The sequence below is a fragment of the Petaurus breviceps genome, unplaced genomic scaffold, assembly GCF_028583685.1.
Source record: "Petaurus breviceps papuanus isolate PSGF00001 unplaced genomic scaffold, PetGlider_PUasm1.0 186, whole genome shotgun sequence".
NCBI classification, from domain to species: domain Eukaryota; kingdom Metazoa; phylum Chordata; class Mammalia; order Diprotodontia; family Petauridae; genus Petaurus; species Petaurus breviceps.
This window is the reverse complement of record NW_027185798.1, coordinates 39,011,573-39,039,200: the sequence shown is the minus strand read 5'-3', so window position 1 is coordinate 39,039,200 and position 27,628 is coordinate 39,011,573. Positions and strand designations below refer to the sequence as shown.

The 27,628-nt window shown below is 42.2% G+C and overlaps 1 protein-coding gene across 4 annotated transcripts in view; it reads right to left on the bottom strand.

Annotated features, from left to right (window-relative positions):
* Nucleotides 1–27,628, bottom strand: part of IGSF3 (immunoglobulin superfamily member 3) — a 138,423-nt gene that overhangs the window by 28,125 nt on the left and 82,670 nt on the right. For 2 of the 4 annotated variants that reach the window (XM_069090254.1, XM_069090250.1), the window contains 5 exons: nucleotides 25,517–25,927; nucleotides 18,117–18,506; nucleotides 16,492–16,551; nucleotides 13,132–13,533; nucleotides 7,433–7,837 (listed from right to left, as the gene is read on the bottom strand). In XM_069090254.1, coding sequence (XP_068946355.1) covers nucleotides 7,433–7,837; nucleotides 13,132–13,533; nucleotides 16,492–16,551; nucleotides 18,117–18,506; nucleotides 25,517–25,927 — 1,668 coding nt within the window. The remainder of the gene's footprint in view (nucleotides 1–7,432; nucleotides 7,838–13,131; nucleotides 13,534–16,491; nucleotides 16,552–18,116; nucleotides 18,507–25,516; nucleotides 25,928–27,628) is intronic. The other 2 variants (XM_069090251.1, XM_069090253.1) reach the window with 2 other exon arrangements.

Below are 27,628 nucleotides of genomic sequence, written 5' to 3'. Positions count from 1 at the left end.
TACTTGTGTCTATTTGTGAAAAGGGCTTTCCTCCCCTTTTTCTTCCTATTGATGGGAGGGGGAGGGAAAGGGAAGGAATACCACTGGTAGGGGGGAGAAAGTGGATATTTAATTGAAACCCCCCCCCCCAATTCTATGATGTCATCCAAGTTCTATCACTATCTTGGTTACTCCTTTGCATATGCGCCAATTTCTCAATGACCCTCTTCCATAGACCAGGAACGCTTACTCAGAAGCATTTGCTGGAGGAATTATAAGAAGTCCCATAGATCATAGCACTAGCCTTGCCTCACCTGCCTCCACATAAAGCTCTGACTAACACTAGCAGCAGCTTCAATGGTGAGTAAGGTTGTTCAGATGCCCCAGGCCACTGATGATGATGATGACACCACTTGACATTTACATATGTAAAGCATCTTAATGTTGGCCAAGAGGTTTGTACTACATTATCTCATCTGATGTACACTATAGTCAACTGAGGACAGCTAGGTGGTGCAGTGGATAGAGACCCACGCCAGGAGTCAGGAAGACCTGAGGTCAAATCTAGTCCCAGACACTTACTAGCTGTGTGACCCTGGACAAGTCACTTAACCCTGCTTGTCTCAGTTTCCTCATCTGTAAAATGAGAGGGAGAAGGAAATGGCAAACCCCTCCAGTATCTTGCCAAGAAAACTCCTGATGGGATCACGAGAGTTGGACACGACTGAAATGAGTGAACAGCAGTAACAACAACAATCAATTGAAGTAGAAGCTATTACCCTCATTTTATAAATAAGGGAGCCAGGTTAAATAACTCACCCAGAGTCACAGATAATGAATATTAAGTTGGATTTGAACTCAGGTTGAAGTGTCTAAGTCAGAATTCAAACCCAGATCTTCCTGACTCCAATCTATTCACTAAACCCGACATCTGAATCCAAGGCAGAAGGCAGGGAGCTCTCTCTGCCTGGGCAGAAAAGAAGGCCAAACCATTTGGAATAGAGGGAAGAGACCCATGGGGAGGGGGAAAGTTCCTGGCCCAGAAGAAGCCGGGGCTAAAAGGAGTGAGTACCAGATTGTGGGGAAGCACCTACTTGGTGACTGGTTAGTCAATTTATCCAGCAGTGACAAAGGAGTCAACAGATCACGTGTTCTTGAATAAAAATCAGAGGAAAAGCCCCCCAAACAGCCAGATCAGCATTAAGGAACAGAAGAAAACTGGTTTGGCAACATCCACAGAGTATTAAATATTCATCCCGACTGCCCATCAGCAAAGTCCCAGGAGCAAGGCAACTACTGACAGGATAGCTTTCTACCACCGGAGGCTGTCCAAGTATAAGCTTGTTTATTGCTCTGTCAATTTTAATGTGCAATATTTAATAGCCAGACCAAGATCTGGTCGTAAACATTTGGAAAATGAGTGCTGACATTTCTCTTATTGCTTCTGTGTTTGGAGAGACACAGTGGTAGAGTGCCTTTTGTGTTGGTCCAAATCAGAGGGATATTGAGTCTCTAAAATTAAAAGAGTAAAAAATGATTAGGAATCAAAACATGTCAACCTGACTTAAAAAAAAAAAAAAGTTTTTATGGAGTTTCCCCTAGGGGCTCAACCATAACTGACTGAAGAGTGGGAGTCAAGCTGGGCTCCATCCACTGGCAAGGACTAACTGGCCCTGTGCTTGCCTCTAAGGAATTTCTTGGGTCTCCTCTGCCGGCTGGTAACAAAGGATCCAACACTTTAACACGGGAAACGATTAGAAGCTGGTATATTATTACCCTGACCCTCCTCCCCGATTCAGACATACTTAACTTCCATCTGACTCAACACTCCAATTCCTAATTTAATTTTGAGGACTCAAGCAAAAAGGAGAGTCAGCAGAAGTAGATTTAAAGCCTGAGCAGTCGGTGCATCTGAGAGCAACTGAAAAGTGCTAGATTTGGAATCAGAGGACCTGGGTTTGAATCACCTACTTCCTCCTTGTGTGACCCTGGGCAAGTCACCTCTAGGAGTCCATCAGCTGTAAAATAAGGGTGTCAGACTAGGAGGACTGTAAAATAATTTCCAGCTACAAATCTATGAGCAATAAGCAGTAAAGAACAGCAATAAGCCAAATGACAGTCACCCCAAGTTCATGCCACATCAAATATCCCTCTATATGGCAGAGTCACACTCTGGTGACACAAATGCGTAAGCAAGCCAGGCAACCTCTTCAGGTTAAATCACTTCATAGTAGCCCCTGACTCTTCAAGGAACAGGGTAAGTCAGACAACAATCCATCCTTCAGGATTCTGTTTAATTCTGGAAGTCAGAAGATGGCCAAGGAGTAGAGGAGAGATTAAGCTAGGGCAGCAATCAAACAATCACCCAATCAGAAACACTCCAAAAAGTACATAGATATCAAGGATTAGCAAGGCACTATGAAAGATGGAGGAGGCAGGCAATTACTCCTACACTAAGAGAAAGAAAAGTGGATGAGTTAAAAACAAAGCAAAACAAAACACGTCAAGCTCCCAATGATCAAAGACACCTTAGGGTAGAGCAGGCATCAGTTTACCACATGCATCATTAACAAACCTTCTATCAAAGAGCACCAAGATGCTTCTATGGAACTCAGAGTTCCACAGATCACAGCTTAGGACTCATTACCAGAGAACACAGAGGGGAGATAATCACTGGCATAAAAATAGAGAGCAGTTTGAAAAACATATAATGTCAAAAAGTTCCCATCCCCTACTCGTTTCCCCATCTCCTCCTTTCCCCCACCCCCAAACAACAACCAACCAAATGAAAACAAACCCCAAGCAGTATGACTAGGCTGTTCTCTTCTGATACCTCAAGTACACAAAATGGAAAGCAAACTATTTTGAAAATGAAAACACAGACAAACCAGAAAGAGTACATGCAAATGTGTGATCTTGGGGGAAATCACAGTCTCCTTCTTCCTCTTCACCCCCCTCCCTACTCTGGTGTAAGATGAGGACACCAGTTTCCACATAGGATGGGTATGAGGAATAATAGGGAAAGTGAATATGAAACACCTTGAATATATTAAGTGCTACATGCATAAATATTTAATAAAGTGGAAACAACCACACTTAATGGGATACATCCTCCCCAGTGTCTGACAGTCCCTAGTAATAATGCCGCTCCCCAAGCCCCTAACAACTCCTGCTAGCCATAATCCTACACCCTTATGGATATGCCTAAAACACAACACACATGCACTAATTTTTCATATTACCTAAATAAATACTGCTACACAATCACCCTCATTTTACAGTAAGGGCTCAAACACAAAAACTGATTTGCCCAAGGCCACAGAAGGCAACTCAGGTTCCTAACTCTCCCATCCGTTTTAATTTAATTCAGCAAAGATCACATACCTACCAAACACTAGATGCAATGACTAAAAAGTCACCACAGTCCCTGTCCTCAAAGGAGGGAACATTTTACTGACTTAGTAACTTAACTGACTTTCTACCCTAGTGGCCATTCTCATTCTCTCATTCTCTCTCTCTCTCTCTCATTCTCTCTCTCTCTCTCTCTCTCTCTCTCTGTCTGTCTGTCTGTCTGTCTCTCTCCTTCTTTCTCCCTCTCTCTCCTTCCTCCCCCTCTCTCTCTCTCTCTCTCTCTCTCTCTCTCTCTCTCTCTCTCTCTCTCTCTCTCTCTCTCTCTCCCTCCCTCCTTCCCCCTCCTCCTACCTCCTTTGCCCCCTGATTACTTCACTAAAACCAATACTCACTGCCATTCCACTACCAAAATGAGTTGACATAAGGAATACTTTAAAATTTCTTTATTTTCATTTAAAAATGTCTAATTCTTTCATTTTAAAAATATTCATTTTTAAAAAGCAACTTCCAGAATCAGTTTGGAATTATGCTAAAAACAAAGTTACTAACATGTTCTTACTCTCTAATTCAGAGACTCTGCCATTAAGAGGCCGAAGCCAGAAAGAAATAAATGTCCTTTATGTACTCTTCCTAACCTCAATTACTGTTGAGATACCATCATCTTCCTAAACAGCCAGGTTTAAAATCTAGATGTCATCGTCAACTTCTCACTCTCTCTCACCACCACCTGTCCAATCAGCTAGCAAGTCCTGTCAACTCTGCCTTGGAAATATCACACCCTACCCCCTTCTCTTTTCCGACCCTACAATGAAACCCTGGTGCGATCCCTCTTCACCTCCTCTCTAAACTACTACAAAGCTTTCTAGTATGTCCCTATGTCTCAAATCTCTCCCCACTCCAATTTGTATACCACTGTCAAATTGATCTTCAAGTGACGGATCTTCCCATCCTTCCTCATTCAATAAACTCTAACAGCTCCCTTATTACCTCTAGGATCTTTTTGTTTCACTCTTTAAAACCCTTTATAACCTGGCCCCTTCCTACCTTGCCAGTTTTCTCACACTTTACTCCACTGCCACCGATTCTATAATCCAGTGACATTGAAGTTCTTGCTGATCCCCAAGTCTGACCAATTTCATTGGCTGTCCCCCATGCGTTAGGATGCTTTCCCTTCTCATCTCCACCTCCTGGCTTCCTTCAGGTCCCAGCTAAAGTCCTCCCTCCTCTATAAGGAGCTTTTCCCAGTCCTCCTTAATCTAGTGCCTTCCCTCTGAGATCATCTCCAATTCATCCGGTATGTATTTTTTGTCTTTTCACAGTTGTTTGCATGTTGTCTCCCCCATTCATCTGTGAACTCCTTGAGAGGAGGGACTGCTTTTCGTTTTTAGTTTAGTTTTTTTTTTGGTCTGTCTTTGATTCTCTAGCATTTAGCACAGTGTATTTAATAAGTGTTTGCTAGCAGAATGACTGACATACACACCAAAATATTCACAGCAGCATTTGTTGTGGTAGCCAAGAACTGAAAACAAAGGAAGATGCCCATCAGTTGGGATATGACTAAACAAGCTGTTGTTGTTGTTTTTAGTTGTATCTGACTCTTCACAACCCCTTTTGGAGTTTTCTTGGGAGAGATCCTGGAATGGTTTTCCATTTTCTTCTCCAGCTTATTTTACAGATGAGGAAACTAAGGCAAACAAGGTTAAGTAACTTGCCCAGGGTGACACATCTGTTAAGTGTCTGAGGCTGGGTGTGAACTCAGGAAGATGAATCTGACTCCAGGCCCAGTGCTCTATGCATTATGGCTCCATCTAGCTGCCCCTAAATGAACTGTGGTACACAACAAAGTAAGAGAATTATTGTTTCAAGAAGGAATGGATATAAAGAATTCAGTGAAGTCTGGTATGTGTAGATGTGATGTTAGCAGAACCAGGAAAAATAACATACACAATGATTACAACCATGCAATCAAAAAGGAGGATAACAGTCCTCCTTCCCCCTGCAACAGAATACTGTACATTTACAATAACCAGGCATGGCCCCAAAGGAGACTTAAGAAAATTCGTTTGTAGAAATAAGAGTTTGGGGGAGGGGAACGTGCACAAAGACTGTTGTACTGAGTTCACGTATTAATGCTGCTGCTCTGCCCTCATCCCTCTTTCTTCTTTCTTTTGTTACAAGGAATGGCTCCCTGGATATGGAATAGGGGAGAGAGAGATTTGGAAATGGAGGTGATATAAAAATAAAAGATTTAAAGTAATATTTAAAGAATCATTTCCAGAATCTTTCTTATATTCACAAAGGAAAAAGTTACAGGATATGAGAGCCAGAAGACCTGGGTTTGATTCTCAGATGAAGTTAGGTGGCTCTGTGAATAGAGTGCTGGGTCTGGAAACAGGAAGATGAGTTCAAATCCCACCTCAGATACTTGATAGCTGGGTGACCTTGGGGAAGCTCTGTCTGCCTCTGTTTCTTCAATGGCAAAATGGGGATAATAATAGCACTCCCCTCTCGGGGTTGTTGTGAGAATCTAATTTGTAAAGCACTTAGCAGAGTGCCTGGCACACAGTAGGTGCTAAATAAATGTGAGTTACCATTAGCTAGTACTAACTAGCTATGTGACTGTAGGCAACGTGCTTCTGTCTGGGCCTCTGTTTTCTCATTTGTAAAATGAAGACACTGGACCAGATTTCCTCCAAGAACTCTAATGGCATCTAACACTCTATGATTCTATTAAGATATTTCTGGTCTACTTAGTAAGATACTCAACCTATAATCAGAAAAGATTATCATAAAGAAGGCACTCTCTCTGTGTCTCCCTCTCTCTCTCTCCGTCTCCCTTTCTCTCTTCCTCTCTCTTTTTCTCTCTCCTTCTGTCTCTCTCTACACACACAGACATATAATATTATATAGACTCAAAAAATTTCTTTACAGAAACAACATATCCCATCTTTCCTCCAACCTGTCTAAATCAATCGTCTGTTATGTATGAGTACCTGCTACATGCTTAGTGATAGGTGCTAGGAATGGGGTTGAACAATATATGACAGTCCCTATCTCCAAGGCCTGACACTTTATCCCATGAGACCTAGAATGACGCTCTTTACATTTTTTAAATAAAATTTTACTTTAAAAATGTAAAGACCATTCTTGGCTCTTGGGACACAAGGTGGACTTGATTTGGCCTTTGGGTCATGGGCTGCTGACCCCAGCTCTCAGTTCTAGGTGAGTCATAAGTTCTGTCTTGGCAGGGGGAATTTTTATACTGGGAATTCCCCCAGTAATTAAGTCATAGTCTAAATTAGAAAGGAAAAAAAAATCACAAAATGAATTCAAACCACATTCAAGTCACTTGGGCTGTGATTTGTGTTAGCTGCCTAAGAACTACCTTGGTAACACCAAAGGTCTCAGAGGGCAAGTAATGAGTCAATGTAGAGGACACCTTCATTTTCTACACTTCCCCATTAACTGAAATTGACTGATTCAACTATATGTATAATTCTTGAGTAATCATCAACATCCATGAAATACAAGTCACATTGTCCAAGTACAAATCAATGTTTCAATGGGCCAGAGATGGATGTGCCAAGAATTTTAGAACTGTGGGATCTTGTAGCTAGATCTGGAAGGGACTTGAGAGGTCATTCAGACCAGCATTGCCAAACAGGCAGTGCTGCATTGGGAATCGTATTAAAGTGTAAAGTGTAATTGGGAAATATTCATCAAGATAAATGAAAATCCAAGAGAGTGCAGATAATGTTCACAAGTGGTTTTCTAAGCCAGTATGTAGTCCCCAAAGGGATGCTTATGATTTGGTGGCTCCTGTTTCTATTTAATTTTGACACCTCTGCTCCCATCCATCATTTTACAGATGAAGGGGCAAAAAGGCCCAGGTCTCAGTGACTTGCCCAAGATCACACTAATAGTAGGGTGGAGAGATGAAATCTGCTTTTAAGGCCACCATCTATACTCTTTCCACAAATTTCTATTTCTTGGGCCAGAAAGGGCTCTGTTGAGAGTTTTATGGAAGAGGAGGTCATTGGAGTCCATTGTGTCTATGTTTATAGACTGAGACACTGTAATAAAGGTAAATGGCTCTTATTACCTGGCTGTAGAACTCTTATCTCCAACAGGTTAGATGTTCTCTCTGCCAGGCGGGTCCAGGTGCTATTATGGTTTTTTCTCCAAAGCTCAGCCACACACTGGTATTTGCCAGCCTCGGTGTCACTGGCCCGACTGATGCTCAGACGTACGTTGTTGCTGGACTCTGCCTTCTCGATGGCAGTACGAGTTCGGAAGCTAGAGGATCTATCTCCCCATTGAACCCCACCATCCCGGGTAAAGGTCACCAGGTTGTGGAACTCAATAGTGCCCACAGGCTGGAACCTCCAGGTCACTGACACTGGGACCCAAGATGGGTAATGGGGTTTGATGATGCACTGTAAGTCAAATGATTCACTGTAGGTCACGCCAGGGGTGCGAGAGATGGCCGTGACAGCAAAACCCGTCTCTAGAGAGAGAAGAAAAAAAGAAAGAACAAGGATTTTAGACTCTATGGAAACTGTTTCACTTGGGTAGGAAGTCTGTAGGCTTGTAGAACTAAAAAAGGACTTCAGTGGTCATCTAGTCCAACACTCTCCTTTTATAGATGAGGAATTAAAGCCCAGGGAGTTTATCTCTTGCCCAAAGTCAGGAATCATCCATCAGAAGTGAGATTTGCAGTTCCTCTGACTCCAGCTCAGGGCTCTTTTTCCCTGTATCATAGGAGACTTCCCTGGGTCTCCTGGTTAGAACTGGAGAAGAATAATTAAGGTTTTTGGCTCCTCATTTCCTATATAATGTTATGACTTCTTAGTGCCAATGACTGTTATGGTGTCAAGCTAGGTCTGTCAAGAGTGCTATTGAAATGGCCAGGATAATTGGGATTAGATGAAGCCTATGGTCCTGTCTAGCTTGGAGATTCTATGAGTCTTAACGTCCTAGAGACCAGGGTTTATGGACAGCCCTCTCAGTGTGGCCTCTATTCTAGAAGGCCCACTATTAGGTGTTTAGCTTAAGCATTTTAATGATGATGGGGAGTTCCAAGTTGGCTAGGCCATTGACATTCTCATCACAAAGACTTATGAAACCTAGAAAACAAGATAGCATCAAACAGTAGGAGATTCCAAACAAACTTTAGAATGGATCCTGGGAAACAACAGCTCTCCAGGGGAGACAATGAGAGTCTTTTGTTCTTATGAATCTCTCTTTTAATTGCAGGAAGGAAAAGACAAAGGACACAGACAGAAGGGAGTCTCTCTCTCCCTCTGACTAGCTTAACTCCATTCTGGTTCTCTCCCTTTGCCCTTTTCGACTTTCTCTAGGAAGACTTAAGGCATTAGCAGACAAACTGACTGGATATTGTAGAAGTGGATCTCTCCTGCAAATGTAAAGTAGATACTATGGTATGTAAATATTGGGGGGAAGAGAAGGACTGGCTAGTAAGGCCCAGTCCCCCCAGTTCACACAGGGTGAATGCTTGGACAATCTGCGACTACTGAGCAGATGATGGCATGGAATGGAGGGGCCTAGCTCTCCACCTTCGAGCTCGCAGAGGTGCTTCCAAGGGAAAAGGCTAGGGCCTCAAGAGCTCAGAGATTCATCTTTACAGCACATGGCCAGCAAGAAGGAAAAACATTCAATGTGGCTCAGTAGCCAGTAAAAGGACTTTCCATCATCACACAATAAGTCAATGGGAAATGGACAAGGAATGTCTCCAAGTGTTCTGCAGTAGCGGGCAGGGACCATCATTCGGCTTTTCTGGCAGTGTGCTCCCCAAACATCCACCACATGGGCTGGCACCAGGCAGAGCAGACTGGCATACACCCTGCAATGGGCCTTTATTGGCCAGTTGTCCTGCCATTTGAATCTTATTACAATAGTGTTTCATGAGCCTTACAGACGTTAGCTATTCAGGCAGCACTCCTGATTGAATTAGTATTCTCCTAAACCCTGATGCCATGATTCATTAGGGTGATAATATTGGGGTATCTTTAGCTGCTCTCCACTACTGCACTGTAGATTTCCTGGCTTTGAGGACAGCCTTCTCTTCACTATATCTTCACTAATATCTCTATTATTATCATTATTATTTTCACCATTATTATTACTGTTGTTTGTGCAGATAATCAGGGTTAAGTGACTTGCCCAGGGTCACATAGCTAGTAAGTATCTAAGACCAGATTTGAACTCAGATCCTTCTGACTCCACAAAAGCAGGGTGGTACAGTGCAAAGGAGCCCAAAGATTGAGTTTCAAACCCGGGTTCTGACACTTACTAGCTTTGCCACCATGGGTCAGTCACTTTACCTGAGGCTCATTTTATAAATATATATATATAGTAGGTAAGACTACCTACTAACTAACACTACCTATTTTGCAGGGTTGGGGGGATGGCTTTGAAAGGAATACAAGAAGAGAAATGACTGCTATTTATACCAGGCTGGCAAAGTCCATACATACATACTGATGACTGGACTTTAAGAGTACAATGATCCATCCTATATGAGCTAAACATAACTTGACCCATGAAACTAGTTCCAGCTACAATCTGCAAACTTAGTCTATTTCCAGGGTTAAGTTCTTTCCTTTCTTTGTATTTCTAGTCCTTGGTACAGGGCTTGGCATACAGTAAGTGCTTAATAAATGCTTGCTGACTTGGCAAGACACAGTCCCACAGAAGGTTCCCCACCCCTCCACGATGAGTCCTGGTCCTTCAACAAGATGTTACTCAATAATAAATCTTTATGCAAACTGCTAACAAAAACATGGTCTTTAATATACCGTATGATCCAATGAATCTATAAGTTATACAAACCAGGAATAAGGAGCCTTGTATATAGGGTTAGGGATAGGAAGTATTCCTATGATTCCACTGGTGCTGGGTACTTCTGGGTAAGGAAGCTTTATTGTACTTCACTAAAATTCTAGCAAGGTATGGAGGTAATTTGGGGTTCTTAAATGGAGAATAAACTGTTATAGTTCCTTACAACTAGAAAGGGACCTGATGATAGATTGACTGGATAGCTGTCATTTAAGGACTACTGAGTTATGTTTGGGGAAAAAGAAAGGGACACACATTTATTAAGTGCCTACTATGCACCAGTACTGGGCTGAGCACTTTACAAATCTGATTTCTTTTGATCCTCACAACAGCCCAGGGAGGTCGGTACTATTATGACCATCATTTTATATTTGAGGAAACTGAGGCAGGCACAGGTTCAGCTAGTGAGTTTCTTGGGGGAGGATTGTGAACTCAGGTTTGACTTCAGGCCCAGCACTCTATCCACTGAACCACCTAGCTGCTTGACATTCCTTCTGAGACTACCCTTAATTTACCTTTTCTCTGTCTTGTTTGTACATGATTGTTTGCATGTTGTCTCTCCCATGAGACTATGAACTCCTAGAGAAGAGACTGTTTTTCCCCCTTAGCACAGTTCCTGCTACATAGTAGGTGCTTTACAATGCTAGCTGACTATCTTCTCGGCAACTTCAGCCTTATAATGTTGCCAGGGCACTGGGAGATTAAGTTCATGCCTAGGGTCACAAAACCAAAATATGGCAGGGGCTGGAACCAAACTGAGATTTTCCTGGCTTTGAAGCAGCCTTCTCTTCACTATATCACACTATCTATTATTATTGTTGTTGCTATTTTTTGTGGAGGCAATCAGGGTCAAGTGACTTGCCCAGGGTCACACAGCCAGTAAGTGTCTGAGGTTACATTTGAACTCAGGTCCCCCCAACTCCACCTAGCTTCCCCTAAGCTATTTCTATTGTAAGCAAAAGATACAAGTATCTTATAAAACCAGGTGGGAACAGAGGAAGCAACATACAAAGGAACTTTATGAGAAAAAAATAGCAAAAACACTTTTATATCTCCACTCTGGGCAAAGAGAAGTGCCAGCTTGTGATGGAATGCAGAACACATGAGGTTCTTCTAAATGGTGTAACCCAACACCTCTTGGGCTTGGTGCACTCAAGTGTTCACATACCTACACCAATGAGTGCAAAGATTCATATTGGGGCTTCTGGGTAATGACTGAGTCCACTGTGCCCACCTAGATCCTGCTGCGGAGGAGGAAATTCCCCTTTGCCAATGCAAGTTGGTATCTTCTTGAAAATTCAAGATTTCTCATTACCATTCCTCATGATTGTTATTTTCAGGTTAGTGGAATGAAAATCATAGGTGGCAGTGACCTTCCGTTGTTAATGAAGACACTCAGAAATGAGATGAGTGCAAGGGTATGTTTGTACAGGCATTTGCTAAAGATCCCCCATTAGACAAATGAAGGTCAGAAATTGTAATTCTCTATCTTGAATTCCCATATCCTTAGGAAAAAACTGGTACTCCAGCAACATCACAAGCTGAAAGTAGGGCTTTGGTGTGTGAGAAATGTAATAATATGCCATGGAAAATTCTCCCGCATCTCTAGCTGCCTCTGGTACTTCTCACAGGCACTCAGTAGGATTAGAGAACACAGCATTCATTGAAATTGAGTTGACCTAATTAGATCACGCCATCTTACATTTATTAGGGCTTTTTACTTTTCAAAGCACTTTCCTCATCCATTATCTCTTTGATCCTCTAGACTACCTTCATGTTCCTACAGGGGAAGAAGGTACCCAAACACAAATGACCTGCTGGATTTATAGATATAAAAATATTTGTCTTTAAATAAGGAGGTAAGGCTTTCAACCACTGGCATTCCTCACCCCCATCTTTCCCTAAGAGCTGTCTTGGGAGAGGAGATCATTTCCTTAAGGATGACTACTTTTGGAGAGGGGGGGGGGGATGACTCGGGGGTAAGAGTTAATCAGCATAAAGAACAAAGTCCCAGAGATCCTTGCTCAAAAGTGTTTTGGAAGCTCAGTGGCTCTGGGTCCTCCTTGATCAGTCGTGGGCAAACAGTTGGGTAACAAACAAGCCAAGATAACAGAACGACCAGTCCTGACAAACTTATGCCACTTCTACCTTCCTCACTACACATGGCATGAAGAAACTTGCCACCATCAGACAAAAGGGACAGTCATTATATTATCTTTCCTAGACCTGCCTTAGCCTAAAGCCCATTTTCGGCATTTGAGCAGATCAAGCATCTTAATCACTAGAAGTTTCTGTGGCAGAAATCTGGGCTGTGTGATTATGCCAGAAAACAGGTCAAGCTTTCAGATTAAATGCTCAGAAAGTCAATTTCATGCTTATCTTGGGAGAAAGGAAGCAAAGACACTACTTGACCTACAGAAAATTCTATCAGAGGGCTTACCCAGAACAACCTCTCGGACTGGGTGTGGTTCTAACTCAGGAAACAGAGCACAGATTTGCTTGAGGCCAATGATTTCAAAATCGGGCATCCATCAGCCCAAGAACTGGCAGGCCTATTTACTGGCAGAGCAGGTCAGTCTTCTAAAATCCAATATGCTGACTGTATTGGACAGATAAATGTTACAGGACTGCCTTCTTAACTACCACATGAGAACTAAATCTAATATTCTTGGGCATTCACAAATCTCAGGGTATTTATTTTATACTAATAAGGAAATTGATTTTTTAGGTAGCAGTCTTGCAATGCATTTCAATAAAAACAAAGAAATGAGCTGGAAAATGTGTGGAATCCACAGCTAAAAAGCAGGGGGTGAGAACACACAGAGAAGAAAGGGCAGTAAAGAGTCCCTGTTGATACTCAATGTCAAAGTCAGAGGGTAGTTTCTTGGATTGTTAATACCTGCTTGAACCACTCTCCCTGTGAAGTAAGAGCTCCATGCTTACCCAGAGCAGTAATGGAGACAGGTGTGCTAGCCCTCCGCTCTCCAACGATCTGCCATTCACCATCCACTGCCCGCACCCATTCGGTCACATGGCATTCGTACTGGCCTTCGTCCTCCTTTCTGCTGTTAAAGATGCCCAAGGTAAATGAATTGGGCTGCACCTGTTCCATCTGGATGCCTCCAAAGCTGCTGCGTTCCCAATAGGAAGAACCAGGCTGCACTGTGCCATCTCTGTCTAGCCACATGATGTTATTTCTCCGATTTCGTCTGTCCAACAACTGCCAGATGACCGAGAAGCGGCCCTGGGCTCTGTCTGCTGTTCGAACACTACAATAAAAGTGAAGATTCTCTCCCTCCAAGATGGTGCTGGCATTGCTGGTTACTTCCACTGAGATGCTGCTCTCTGAGGAGAAGGAGAGAGTAAAAGGGAGGTAGCATTATGTATCTATGGACCCCCTCTCCATGATAGTAAAAGACATTTCTAGCATCAAGGAGGCAGTAAAAGAACATGGAATATTTCTATTGACTTTGTTGCTATTGTCATTTTTAACTCATAGGTAGCTGGGGGTGTTGTGGATTAGTGCACTGAACTCAGAGTTGGGAAGATCTGAGTTCAAATCTTGTATCAGACACTTGGCAACTGTGTGACCCTGGGCAAGTCACTAACCCTCTCTTCAGTTTCCTTATCTGTGAAATGGGGGTGATACCTCACAAAGTTGCTGTGAGGGCCAATGTAAAGGCAACAAACATATGTAAAGGGCTTTGCAAACCTTCAAGTACTATATAAAGTATTAGCTATTATTCCATAGTAGTAACAACAAACCAAAATACTTTATTATTGGTACCTTGTTTATTTCTGACCTTTGATAATGAAGCCATTAGATCCAGTGTTTGTTCTTTGCTTTAGAATCACAAAACTAGAGTTGGGAATGAACTTCAAGGTCATTCAGTCCAACCCCCTACCTGAGACATGAATCCCTTTATGCAGAGATGCTAGTTTTCAAGACGGAATGATTGTGTGGAACATGATGAGAACAGCCTGACCTTAACTTCAGGGCCCATCCTCTGCTTACCCATACAACTGAAATGAAAGGGTTTTTTTTTTTCTCACAGTACTTAATATTTTTAAAAACTGAAACTCCTATTGAAAATGGCTTTTGAGAAACTGACATTTTCTTTATTCTACCCAACCCCTCTGATTCCCCTTTCTCAGTCCTGTGCATCAGTCAAACAAAAGACAAGCTGTACATCAATACCTTGCCTTTTCCTGCTCATTCTAGGTACAGTTAGAAAGAAGAAAAAAGGTGGGAAAATCCCTGCAGGACTTTTCTTAACACACAGTTATTTCTTAAAAACCTACAAAAACAGAGGAGGGCAACCATACAGATAATTCAGAGCAATTGATGGTCCAGACATTGTTTACATGGGGTCTGGGACTACTCTTTGAACTATTAAACAATGAGAATTCACTGACTGGGCTGCTTCACCACCCACCTACCCACCCACCCATCCATCCACCTCCAACTCAATGACTGTCAATTTTTCTAGAACATTCTATTTGATACCATTGGAGGAGGAGTTTTGAATGGCAATACCATCCGCCAAATCCAATTCAACAAATAATTATTAAAGTACAAACTATATTCAGGGCAATGAGCATCACAATGAAAAAGTGTCTAGCCTTCAAGGAGCTTACAAGGTTTGAAGCACTGAAGGAAGACTATGTAGCCTAGTGCCTAGGACAGTGCACTGAACCCTTAACAGGCACTTCATAAATGTGTGGTGTTGTATTCCCAGGGACTCTTTATTCCTTTCACTTTTCTTACAGCTTTGGTTCTGTTTGTTTTGTTGGTGGTATTTTTTCCTAAAACACCTGGGCACATACCAAAAGTGTTCCAATCTACTGTACTGTAAACATATGAATAAAGAGATCTTAACAGTTTAGAATAGAAAATGCATTTGTTAGGGCAAAGTACAGCAGCCACAACTGTTTCTAGCACACAGAAGAAAGAATTTTAATGAAAAATCAGATGAAATTAGATGTAAAAGATTTTTTGAACCAATCAGCTTAATCAAATTCCAAATTAGGAAGCACAGACATGATAGAATCATGCATCTTCTCTATCTTCCCTGTCACTAGAAGGTCAGAAGAAACGAGGGATCACAGATTTGGAGCTAGAAGTTAGACCTCATTTCATCCAATTCCTTCATTTTATAGATGAGGAAACTGAGACCCATTGAGGTTAAACAATATGGTAGCCCAGTCAGTATTCAAGCCCAGGTCCTTTGACACCAAATCTAGCATTCTTTCCACTATTTCACAATACCCCTTTAGTAGCTACTTTCAGGAAGTCGATTCATTAGCTTTTGCTACCATGAGTGTGACTGTGGCCTATTTGGGACTTCTTAGGATAATGCTAGGGATGAAGTACTGGACATTCAACAACAGGGAATGTTGGGTCCTTTATAAAACCCAGAAGGGTCCTTCATACAACAGTTAGACTTTGCAGAATCACAAGTCATAACAAAAGGACTCTTAGGACTCTTGGGTACTCTCCCTGGGCTTCAGATCCATGTCCGTTGCTAATTAGCCAAAACAATGGACAAAAGGTAATAACTCCAGAACCAAGGCAGGAAATCCACCTTAGATGAAAAAATTGCTTCCAGGTTAATAGTTAATATATGTGTATGTGTACGTGTATGTGTACATGTATGTGTACATGTATACACAATACATATATTTATAAGTACATGCATATAAATATATGTATTTGTAATGTATCTATATATAAATATGTGTATATATGTACATATACATACAGTAGATTTACTACAACATCAAGAATCACAATATTGGGCTAAACAAAATAAGGTAGCTTGGGAAACATGAGCAATGCCAACTGGGGGTCAGTGCTTGCCTTGTCCATCAAGATTGTCTATTCATGCTTCCAGGCTTGGGAAAAGAAGAAACCTGTGATTAAACACTATCTAGGTGAAGTTAAAAGGGGAAAAAACTAGAATAATATCATAGAGAGTTAAGACGGATCTTCAAGGCAAGAGTCGATAATGCAGTAGAAGTTATTGGGAAAAGCCCTAGATTGGGTGATGGAAGCACACAATCTTAGTATTATTAAGTGAACAATGTTGGCTAATGCCTCACTTTTCTGTACTTTGGCTTCTCCATTCATAGAAAATGGAACACCGTCCCCTAACTTAGTCTAGAGAATTTTTTTTAAAGCAAAAACCTGTAAAGAAAAAAAAGGCAATCTGGGCTCTTTCAAAGAAAAGCACCATTAGAATTCAAGGCATAATCATCATCACCATAATTGTTGTGGTCATTTTTGTTCTCTGGTAGACTTACCCAAGTGGCCTTGGGGCAGCATCTGATGGTGCTGGGGGACTTTAACTACCCAGATATCTGCTGGAAAAGCAATATAGCAGGCCACAGATCATCAAACAAGTTCTTAAAAGAGATCGGGGAAAATTTCTTAGGGTAAAAGAAGATACGGAGTATGGTGGCTATCCATTTGATCTTTATCAAACAACAAGTAATTAGTTTGTGGATGAAAAGCCAGATCAAGTCCTTAGATAAAGCCAGCACAGAATGATAGAGAATTAGCAAGACAGGGGAAGGGGAAGAAGTGGAAGTTAGCAGAAGAGGGAGTCCAAGGAAGAAGAAGAAGAAAAAAGAATTCAATTGGATGCTTTTTAAACAAGGACAAGAGAGAAAATTATCCTGGTATATAAGAGGAAAAAGGATCAGAAGACCCCTATCTTTACCCCATGCCTGGTTCTAGTCTTCATATTTTAAAGAGAATAATAAAGAATTGGAGATGATTAAGGAAGAAAAGAGCAATGAAAACAATAAGGCTAAAATATGAAGAGAATATGAGAAAAGACTAAAGAAGGTAGGTTAGAGCTAGTTTAGAAAAGATCGACATCCATGTGAGAAAAGAATAAAGAAGCTAGGTTAGAGCTAGTTTAGGAAAGATCGACATCCATGTGAGAAAAGACTAAAGAAGCTAAGTTAGAGCTAGTTTAGGAAAGATCAACATCCATTGAAATGTCTAATTTCTATGAAACACAGAACTAAAGGGAAACAGATAAAAACCATAAGTGCTTCAAGTCAGATAGCTGTGTGCCTTGCCTGGAGACAGGGGGCTCAACTAAATGACCTTTCCTGAGTATGGAAAACAAAGTTTTCTGATTCTTTAACTCCAGGATGAAGGGTCTGTTTCATTCTTTGATTTTTATACAAGAAATTTAACACAGGAAGGAGATTTAGGCAAATGCCAGCTTCTGAGTTCTATGAAGTCTTGACCTTGATCCTTCTAAATGATATTTTTAGCTAAGACTTAAAATCCTTCCACAAAAAGTTAAAATTCTAAGACAGACTCATGGTTCACCCACTTCTCTGGGGCTCAGTTGCCTCAGGGTAGGCAAATAGTTTTCCTAGAACCCAGGTTCTCTCTCTATACCTTGGGAATGCTGTAGTTGTCCATGAGAGATAATATAGTGTAACACGTAGGGAGTTAGATTTGGACTCAGGAGACTCTCAAACATTTAGCAGTTGTGTGATACTGGATAATTCGTTTAATATTTTTGTGCCTCAGTTTCCTCGTCTGCAGAATGGAGTATTTGATAGCTATAAGGTTCTTTTCAGCTCTAAATCTATGATCTTGGGAATAGATGCTGCAGCCTGAGTCTGTCCTTGTACAACTCCGGGCTTGGTAGGTCTCAAGTCCCTCCTTCTCTCAAGTCCTGCCTACCTAAAGAGGTACAGTGAGTACTGAAAGAGAAAAGCTGTAGAAGGAAGGGAGGTTAAGTATTTTGTTTTTCCCCAGTAGAGTGGTTACCGAGGCTGAGTGCCACCCACTCCCATCTGTCACCCTCCAGTTTCCCTTAAGCGAGGATACCATTTGGCAAACCAGAAAACAATGGGAAAGAGTGGGGAGGGGGAAGGGAGAAGTACAATTCTCTACTTACTGAGAGGAAGAACAATGATGGGTATGTTCTTGGGGCGCTTGCTTTCCTTGTCAATGAATTCGCCAGTCACCGTTTTCTCTCGTTCCGTCACCCTGCAGTTGTATTTACCGCTGTCCTCCTGACGGAGGTGGTAGATCTTCAGGACAAAGACACTGTCACTCTCTTTGGACACCTTGAGCTGACCCCGGCTTTCACGCTGAGCAAATTCACTGTTAAGTACAGGCACGGCATTGGGCCCTAGGCTGGCAATGAGGGAGCTGTTGAAAGCCCAGGAGACGGCAAAGTAGCGGTCGGGAACGTTCTGAGCCTCAAGGATGCAGCGAAACTCGACTGGCTCACCAACTGTGTACAGCCGTCTGTCTGTCTCTAGTCGAACACTGAACTCTTTGTCTGAGAAAGCAATGGACAGAATGGGGGAAAAGAAGAGATGGGTGGTCACTGATGCCAAAAGATATGTATCATTCAACCTGCTTCAGATGTATAGAGGTTCCCAATTAGTCAAAGTATGTCAATAGGGGCAGCTAGGTGGCGAAGTGAATAGAACACCAGCCTTGGAGTCAGGAGGACCTGAGTTCAAATCCAGCCTCAGACACTTAACACAAAAAACTAGCTGTGTGACCTTGGGCAAATCACTTAACCCCAATTGCCCTACCTTCCCCCTCCAAAAAAAAAGCAAAGTATGTCAATAACCACTTGATAGAGTTGACCTAATATTTCAAGACAATGGTGACACAACAAATGGTGTTCATGAGAGATGGGATGCAGATTACTGGAGAACCAAGTGACACCTAGAAGTCAGAGAAATGTCAACACTTGGCCCAAAAGCCTGAACTCATTACTAAGAATATAGGCTCCTTGAGAGCAAAAACTGACTTCGGATTTGAATTTGTACCCCCAGCACTCAGCAAAACTGTTTGAACATATTAAGTGCTTAATAAACCCTCTCCCTTTTTTTTCTCTCTCTCTCTCTTTCTCATCTCTCTCTCTCTCTTTTCTGTCCTTCTTTCTATCTTCATTACTCCCTTTCTCTCTCATATGTTGACGACTGACAGCATCTAAGGCCTGATACTATAGATCCAAACTCCACGTCAGCCCTAGAATTTACCAGCAATGTTCTGAAACAGCTGCTCTCTACTTCGTATCTAGGACCTAACACTATAGATCCAAACTCCAGATCAGTCCTAGAATTTACCAGCATCATTCTGAAACAGCTGCTCTCTTGGGCCTACTCATGACCCATATCCAAGAGAAAAATAAGAACACTGAAGAAATTCTGGAATGGAAAAAGAAATTCCAGAAAACCCATCTACCCCACCTTCACCAGCTGGTCAGGTTTATGAAGCATAAACATTCCATCCAGCTGTCCACCCTGTCATTCATAAATATTCAAGGATGAACAGAATGAGAGTGTGCTATATCTTTCCTCATGTCAATCTGTCAACAAGAATCTATTAATTTTTACTCTATACCAGGCAGCTAAGTAGTTCATTGGATGGAGTACTGGGCTCAGACAGACCTGAATTCAAATATGGCCTCAAATACTAAGTTGTGCGACCCTGGGCAAGTCACGTATCCCTGACTGCCTCAGTTTTCTCATCTATCAAATGAGCTGGAGAAGGAAATGGCAAATCACTCTAGTATCTTTGTCAAGAAAACCCAAAATGGGGTCATAAAGAGTTGGACGTGACTGAAAATGACTAAACAGCAGCAACAACAATATACCAGAGACTATGTCAAGTTCTGGAGATACAAAGAAAGGCAAAAATAATTTCTTCTCTCCAAGAATTTACATTCTGATGGGGAAGGTAACATAGGAATAAACAGGTATGTGTGTATATATAATATGCACACATTTATATATACACATATACACACCTTATATCAAGAGCAGAAGAAGAGAGGTAACCTCAGAGGGGAAGATTCTACCAGCCTGGGAACCTAGGAGAAGCCTCCTGCAAAAGGTGTTATTTGAGCTGAGCCCCAAAGGAAGCTAGGGGGTTCCAAGACATGGAGAAGAGGAGGGAGAAGATTTCAGGCCCTGGGGTCAGCAGTTCAAAAGCATGGAGGTAGGAAATGAAGTGTCATATGTGAGGAACAGCAAACAGGCCAGAGAGAACACAGAAAGAAGCCAAGTATAAGACAACTGGAGAGATAGGACGGGGTCAGGCTCTAAAGAGCTTCAAATACAATGGAGAAGCCTTCTATTTGGGACTCGACATAATAGGGAGCCACAGGAATTTATGGAGTAGGGGGAGGACACTGTTAGATCCCCACTTTCAGAAAATTCCTTTGGGGGCAGCTAGGTGGTACAGTGAATAGAGCACTGGCCCTGGAGTCAGGAGGACCTGAGTTCAAATGCAGCCTCAGACACTTAACACAAAAACTAGCTGTGTGACCTTGGGCAAGTCACTTAACCCCAACTGCCTTCCAAAAAAAAAAAAAAAAAGAAAATCCCTTTGGCAGCCAAGTGGCCAATGGATTGTATTGGGGAGGGACTAACTAATTAGAAAGTTACTGCAATACTCTAGTCAAGAAGTGAGGGGGAACTAAAATAAGGTGTATGTAAGGAAACAGAAAAGGATGTATCAGAGAGACGGAGATGTATCAGAGAGAGTAAGAGTGAGGAGATGAGGATGAGATCATGGCAGCAGAGATCATCAAATATGGAGGAACAGGCAAACTCAACAGAATTCTATGGAAGAAATTAAAGTTAACCACTCACTAGAAATCTACCAATTAGATTCAGTATTTTGGGATAAACTCTTAAGTGGGGCTCCCAAACATTCTTAGAGGTTTCAGTTTTACCCACGAAGGAAGAGGTGGAGGTCAGAGGTACTCTTGTCCCCTAAGGAATCATTTAGTCATTAGCAAATGGAGGTCACATAGGCGAGTGGAGAGAAGGCTAAGTGTGATCAGAGTCAGGAAGCCCAGACTTCAAATCCCACCTTCGAAATCTACTAGCTGAAAAAAAAAATTGGGATGCAGTGTTCCATCACCCTTATATACATAAAAAAAGAGGACTAGGAAGAAAAGCCAGAGCATGACACTGTCAGGAGGAAGTGAGGTCATCAACATAGGACTTTCTTAGGATCACAGATGCAGAGCCACATGTTCAGTTGTGTTCAACGCTCCATGACCCCATCTGGGATTTTCTTGGCAAAGATACTAGAGTGATTTGCCATTTCCTTCTCCAGCTCATTTGGCAGATGAGCAAACTGTGGCAAAAAGGGTTAAGTGACTTGCCCAAGGTCACAAAGCTACTAAGTATCTGAAGTTAGATTTGAACTCAGGAAGAAGATTCTTCCTGACTCTAGGCCAAGCACTCTGTGCACTATGGTATCACCTAGCTGCCTCATTAGAAGTAGGGGGGGATCTTAAAAGTGGTCTGCTTCAAGCTCTTCTTTTTACAGATGAGGAAACAGGCCTAGAGACTTCGAAAGCATCAGAGGGAGGATTTGAACCAGGGTCCCTCAGGCTCCAGAGCCAGAGTTATTTCCACTGTGTCCTACTTCCTCTTCACTGCCATCACTATACAACACAGGTAACCAGGCAGGGAGCAGGGCTGGGGATGGAAGATTTTTTCCATTTGTTCAGTGAAGTTTGGATTCAGTCAAAGGGTGGCACTTAAGGACCATGTAGCCTCGAGGTCACAGGTTCCCCACCCTTCCTTTTTCCTACTGCGAGAAGAACCAAAGACCCATGGTTGCCTCAGCATCTCCTGGCTTCCTTCTCAATCTTCTCCCAGTCAGTTTCTCCCTGAGCTATTTCCATAGCACTAAGTACAATTTGGGAAGGGTACTAATTTAAGTCAGCTATCACTGCAGCTAAATAGACAGGAGGTGATATGCTGACACCACAACCATCTTTCTTTCAGTTAATCTGGGATTGTCTTTCAAAAAGATGGAGCTCGGATGAATCTGCATGTCAGATTTGGAAAATCCTAACTCCGAGGAGGTATGATTAAAATAAAGATGATTAAACACAGGCAACCTAATTCAAGTGCACTCCGAGTTCATGACTGATCTTAAAGTTACTCAGGATAGGGAGGAAAGACCAGAGCTGCCAAGTAAGAACCCTGAGGAAAGACCTTCTCCCACCTCAAAGCCCTTTCCCCTTTGGCCTGCCTTGCCTGGCCCACTTGGATGCTATCTTTTTTCATACAGTAGATGTCCTGGACAAACTGGCTTCATTGTTGTTCCCCAAACTTGACATTCCATTTTCTAACTCTGAGGTTTTTGCAGACTGTCCCTCCCTGCTTACCCCCACCTCATGGGATCCTTTGAGACTCGGTTCAAGCATTTCCTCTTAGATAAATAAGGTTCTAGTTCTGTTTTTCCACAGTATTCATCACCTCCCTACCCCAACTATCATTTCATACATATTTCGTACTTTCTGATCCATGAGCATATTGTCTCCCTTTAGCAGAATGGGAGCTCCCTGAGGACTAGAGTTGTCTTCGTTTTTATACCTAACACCCAGCATTTTGCCTGCAATACATACAGTAAGTGCTATCAGAGTGATGTTCCTAAAGCAAAGGTTTGACCACATCATTCTCTGAATCATTCTACTTCCTATTACCTGCAAAATAAAATATAAATTCCTCTCTATGGCATTTAAGGACCTTTACAAGCTGCCCCCCAACCTACCTTTGTAACCTTATTATGTATTATTACTCCCTTTCTCCCACTTTGTGGTCCAGACAAATGGTTTTGTTTCTCACGTGTGAGATTCTATCTCCCAGTGCCTTTACATGGGGGACCACCTGTCCCTCATACTGAAATATACCTCTTCCTTACCTCAGCCTCTTAGAATTTCCCATTTTCTTCAAAACTCATCTTTAGCACTGCCTTCTACATAAAACTTTTCCTCAGCGCTCCCAGCCACTAACCACCATCTCACTTCTGTATCTGTAATCCTGACACTGAAACTTTCCTTTCTGTTACTCAGTAGGAGCTTAATAAATGCTTGTTGAATGGCTATGATAGATGACTTAAAAAAGCTCCATCTGCACAAATTACCTTGTTTCTAATATGAACACAAATATGCTTACAGATACATATACCCCCCACATGAATATGTATGTACATGTATATGGATGTATGTATGCAAATACATGTATATGTGTGTGAACATGCACACCGGTCTCCCTAGATAAAGTTATCAGCCTTGTACTGCTCCTGAAACACAATAGTTTAATGAGTGCTCACTGATTGATCAATAAATTCTTATCAAACAAATTCATTTCAGGATATCTAAAAGATTCAGAAGCTTTTGAACACTCCAATCCTCAGGAACTGGTTAGGAAGCCCCTAGTTAATGAAATGGCCTCAAGCTCTCACACCTCATTAGATTTCCATATCATTATGGAAATTAATAAATGCTACCTAACCATGGAATGTCGACCCTCCTGGAAGGTACAAAACAGCTAGAACAGAGGGTCTTAGCCTGAGAAACTGGGGTAGGAGGGGATGGTGTCCCTGAATTTGGATGGGGGAAAAACCAGTGTCTTTAGCTTCCTTTGTGATCCTGTGTATTTTACTTTATGCATTTAAACACATGATTCTGACAATGGGTCTACAGGCTTCATCAGACTGCCAAAGTATTCCATAGACATAAGGAAGGTTAAGAATCTTGGAAGCAGAAGTAAACTTCTGAGAGAAACCAAAGTTTCTGATTTTTTTTTTTCAGTTAGGAGAATCCAAATGGAACTTTCCCATCTCCTCCCTTGAAATGACCTAGACTGGGGGAGGGGAGGGGGGGGGTGGCAGCTAGGTGGCGCAGTGAGTAAAGCGCCGGCCCTGGAGTCAGGAGGACTGAACCGAGTTCAGTTCCAGCCTCAGACACTTAGCAACCACACACCCACACACACCCACATACAACTAGCTGCATAACCTTGGGCACGTTAATTAACCCTAACTGCCCTCCAAAAGGAAAAAAAAAAAAAGAAATGACCTAGACTCATCCTTCCACAGGACACTCAAGCATACACTCACTCCCTCCCAACACTACCAGAACACTTTTAGATGAAAATATTTGGTGAATTCACAAAAAGACTCAAAACAACTTAAATGCTAGCAACACAGGGGAGCCTTCCCCTACAAAGGCATATACTGGCAGCTCTTCGTGGCAAAACCAAATATTCAACACACAGGAAATCAGCTCTCCAGTCTAGACCCATGGTTCATGCTGGACATAGTCTTATTTCTTATTTATCTTGTGGCCCGTGGAGGCAGCAGGGACCTGGAATCCTAACTACCATTTTCAAACATCAATAGAGGAAAATATATATAAGGTATATATTCTGGTCTTTATCCATTTCCCACTCCCAGAGTCAAAAGAGAGGCTGTCTCATGGTGCTCCTTCACCTCCAGTATCAATGTTCATTTTTCTGCTGGCCACTTGGAGTTACAACAATCCAACATTAGGAAACCATTTTCAGGGGGAAATATTTTCCAAGCTCCCTATCATAATTAGTCAATTTTTTAAGCAAACATTTCTTCGAGCACCTACAATGTGCCAGGCACTGAAGTGGGGATAAAAAATTAAAAATGAGATAGTTCTTGACCTCACGGAGGTTATTTTCTATCATAAACCATAATTACAGTAGAGCACACGATTTAATAAAGACTCCCACAGGTTAGTTTAACAACATCCTCCACCCTCCTGAGATCAGTGACATAAATATATGCCAGGATTCTTTCAGGGATTACATACCAGAAACCTGGAATTTGCACAACAAATTTGTATAAGTTCCTAATGTCACACAAATAAAATGACAGGCCTTAAAGCACTTACATTAAACATCTTCCAGCCTCACTAGTAAATGAGTAAATTTGGTAAATGGTAAATTTACCCTAGGTAAATCCAATGTTTAATAGACCATTAGCGTCATAACTAGGACAGGGCAATTGGGGCTTTGTCCCAAGGCACTGAATTTAGGATCCTGACAAGCAACTTAGAAACAACAGAATTAAACATCTAGTTAGCAAGAATAATTAATTAATATAGCAATCTTCAGATGGAAGGATGAAGAACTCTTCCCCAGTCCAGCTCTCCTCTCTTGTCCCCACTTTATGGGCTAGTCTCTACAAAGAGCAGCCTTTAAGTTAGCATCCAAGGGTTTCTGTTTCTATTCCTACCCACTCAATAGAATTAGTATCCTCTCTAGACACTCCATCCCTCAACAACTCTGGGCCTACTCTGGCTGCTTGCCCAGAGTGGTTTATGATACCTGCCCTGGTTGCAAAGATATCTAGATGTGGTATCATATGCCACACAGACATAAAAATCGGGTTTTTAACAGCCTCCAAATTCACCCCCTCTAGTGCCAAGCAACCCGCACAGCCAGGGGAAATAAAACATTAAGCAAAGAGAAAGGAAGAGGGTTCAAAGACACTAACCAGTTGGCTGGACATTGACCACAGTTCCTTCCGAACGCTTGAGGGTCATGGGGTACCATGACCTGTCAGGATCCTGGATCCACTCAGCAGCCTCGCAATAGAACTCGCCCTGGTCAGATGTCTGCAGGTGGTAAACAGTGAGCCTGAAGGTGGTCTCACCCAACTTGTCCAGGCGGACCTCTCCCAAGGTCTGCCTCTGTGCATACTCACTGCTAGACTGGAGCACAAAATCCCTGCTCAGAGAGATCACCTCCACGGGCTTCTCTCCAGCCCTCTGCCTATACCAGGTAACCGAGAGGTGGCTATGCTGTGACGTCTCCGTGGCCACGTCACAGCTCAGTTCCAGAGAGTCCTGCTCCACCTTCTGAAGCGTCTGGGCTGTTGCTGTTGCCTGAAGGGAATCTGGGATCACTACAGGATGGAAAAGTAAACATGGTAAGAAAACGACAACATGAATGTTGAAAACTGAAAAGAAATAAATAAAATTTAAAAAACAAAACAAAACAAAATACTACAACAATTCCATGGAAACAATTCTAGACTGGAAGCAGAGGATCTGGGTTCAAAACCCAGTTCTGTTGTTGGTTGCCTGAGGAGCCTTGGGCAGTCAATCAGTTTATCTTTCTAGGTCTCAATTTCCTCAACTCTAAAATGAAGGAATTCAATAGGCTGGATAATCTCCGAGGTCCCTTCTGGCTCTCAATCTATGACTCATCAAACAACGAATGTTTACTAAATGCCTACTATGTCCCAGGCACTAGGAATATAAAGGCAAAAAGGATCAAAATAAAATTATAAAAATCAAAGAATCTTGGAGAAGACAATTTACAGCCTAATCTAGTGAAATCATATTTTTAAGTGCTTAGCACATAGTAGGCTCTTAATATATGCTTGTTCTGGGGTGGCTAGGTGGCACAGTGAATAAAGCACCTTCTCTGGAGTCAGGAGGACCTGAGTTCAAATCCAGCCTCAGACACTTAACACAAAAAAACTAGACATGTGACCTTGGGCAAGTCACTTAACCCCAATTGCCCTATCTTTCCCTCTCCAGAAAGAAAGAAAAAAAAAGCTTGTTCTCTTCCTCTTCAACAATGGAGGAGTCCCTTCCCCCTTTGCAGCATCCCAGACAAATGGTCAAATTTCAATTATCTGAGCTAATGGAAGGGAGGGCTGGGGAAAGGAGCTCCAATACAAATACTTAGTTTTTTCTATTTGGCATGGGAATGGGCTTTTATGCCTAGCATGATTATGCATATGGGTGGGTCTGATGTTCTGGGAATTTACAACACTCTGCGTAAAATATGAGTGTATGTCACTTTACATAATAAATTGATTCCCTGAAAAGTTGCGTAAGTACAAATTTTTAAAAGTCAGCCCAGGTTCTCCTCTTGATTTATGTTACATCGAAGATGTTTTCATTTCTTCAAACAGCAGAAACTCCTCTACTGAAGCTTTCTAGTTTATGCATCTCCTTCTAGATAATTATTCCACCCTGGATTTTCATGACACTGTTCTGTCCTGGCTCCATTCCTACTAGTCTGATCTCTCCTTCTTGGTTCCCCCTTCCCTGTCATCATCCATATTAGACTCCCAACTGCATGTGTACCCCAAGGTTCTGTCCTGGGCCCTCTTCTCCATCCCTCTCTACCCTCCCACTTGGTGACCTCATTGCTCCTAATGGGTCTAAATGAGCATCTCAGCAAAGGACTCTCAAACTTTATATAGCAAGGAACAGACTCTCTCCTGAGTGCTATATTCACACTGTCTTGGAGATTTAAAGCTTGATGCCCACAGGTATGTTAAATTCAACATATCCCAGAGCTCATTGTTTTACCCCCAAATCTCCTCCCCCTTCCACCACCCTGAAAGCTTCTCTACTTCTACTGAGGGCACCACCATTCTTCCAAGCTGCCCACATTCACAACCGTGGCATTATCCTTGATCCCCCCAATCTCCCTCACCCCATGGATTCAATTAGTTGGTAAATCTTGTCATTACATTTCCTTCTATCTCTTGCTTTGCTCCCCTTTTCTCTACTCCCAAGGCCACCATTCATCAACTTCAGACTCTCATCAACTATGGCTTGGGACTATTGGTAACAGCCTCCTAACA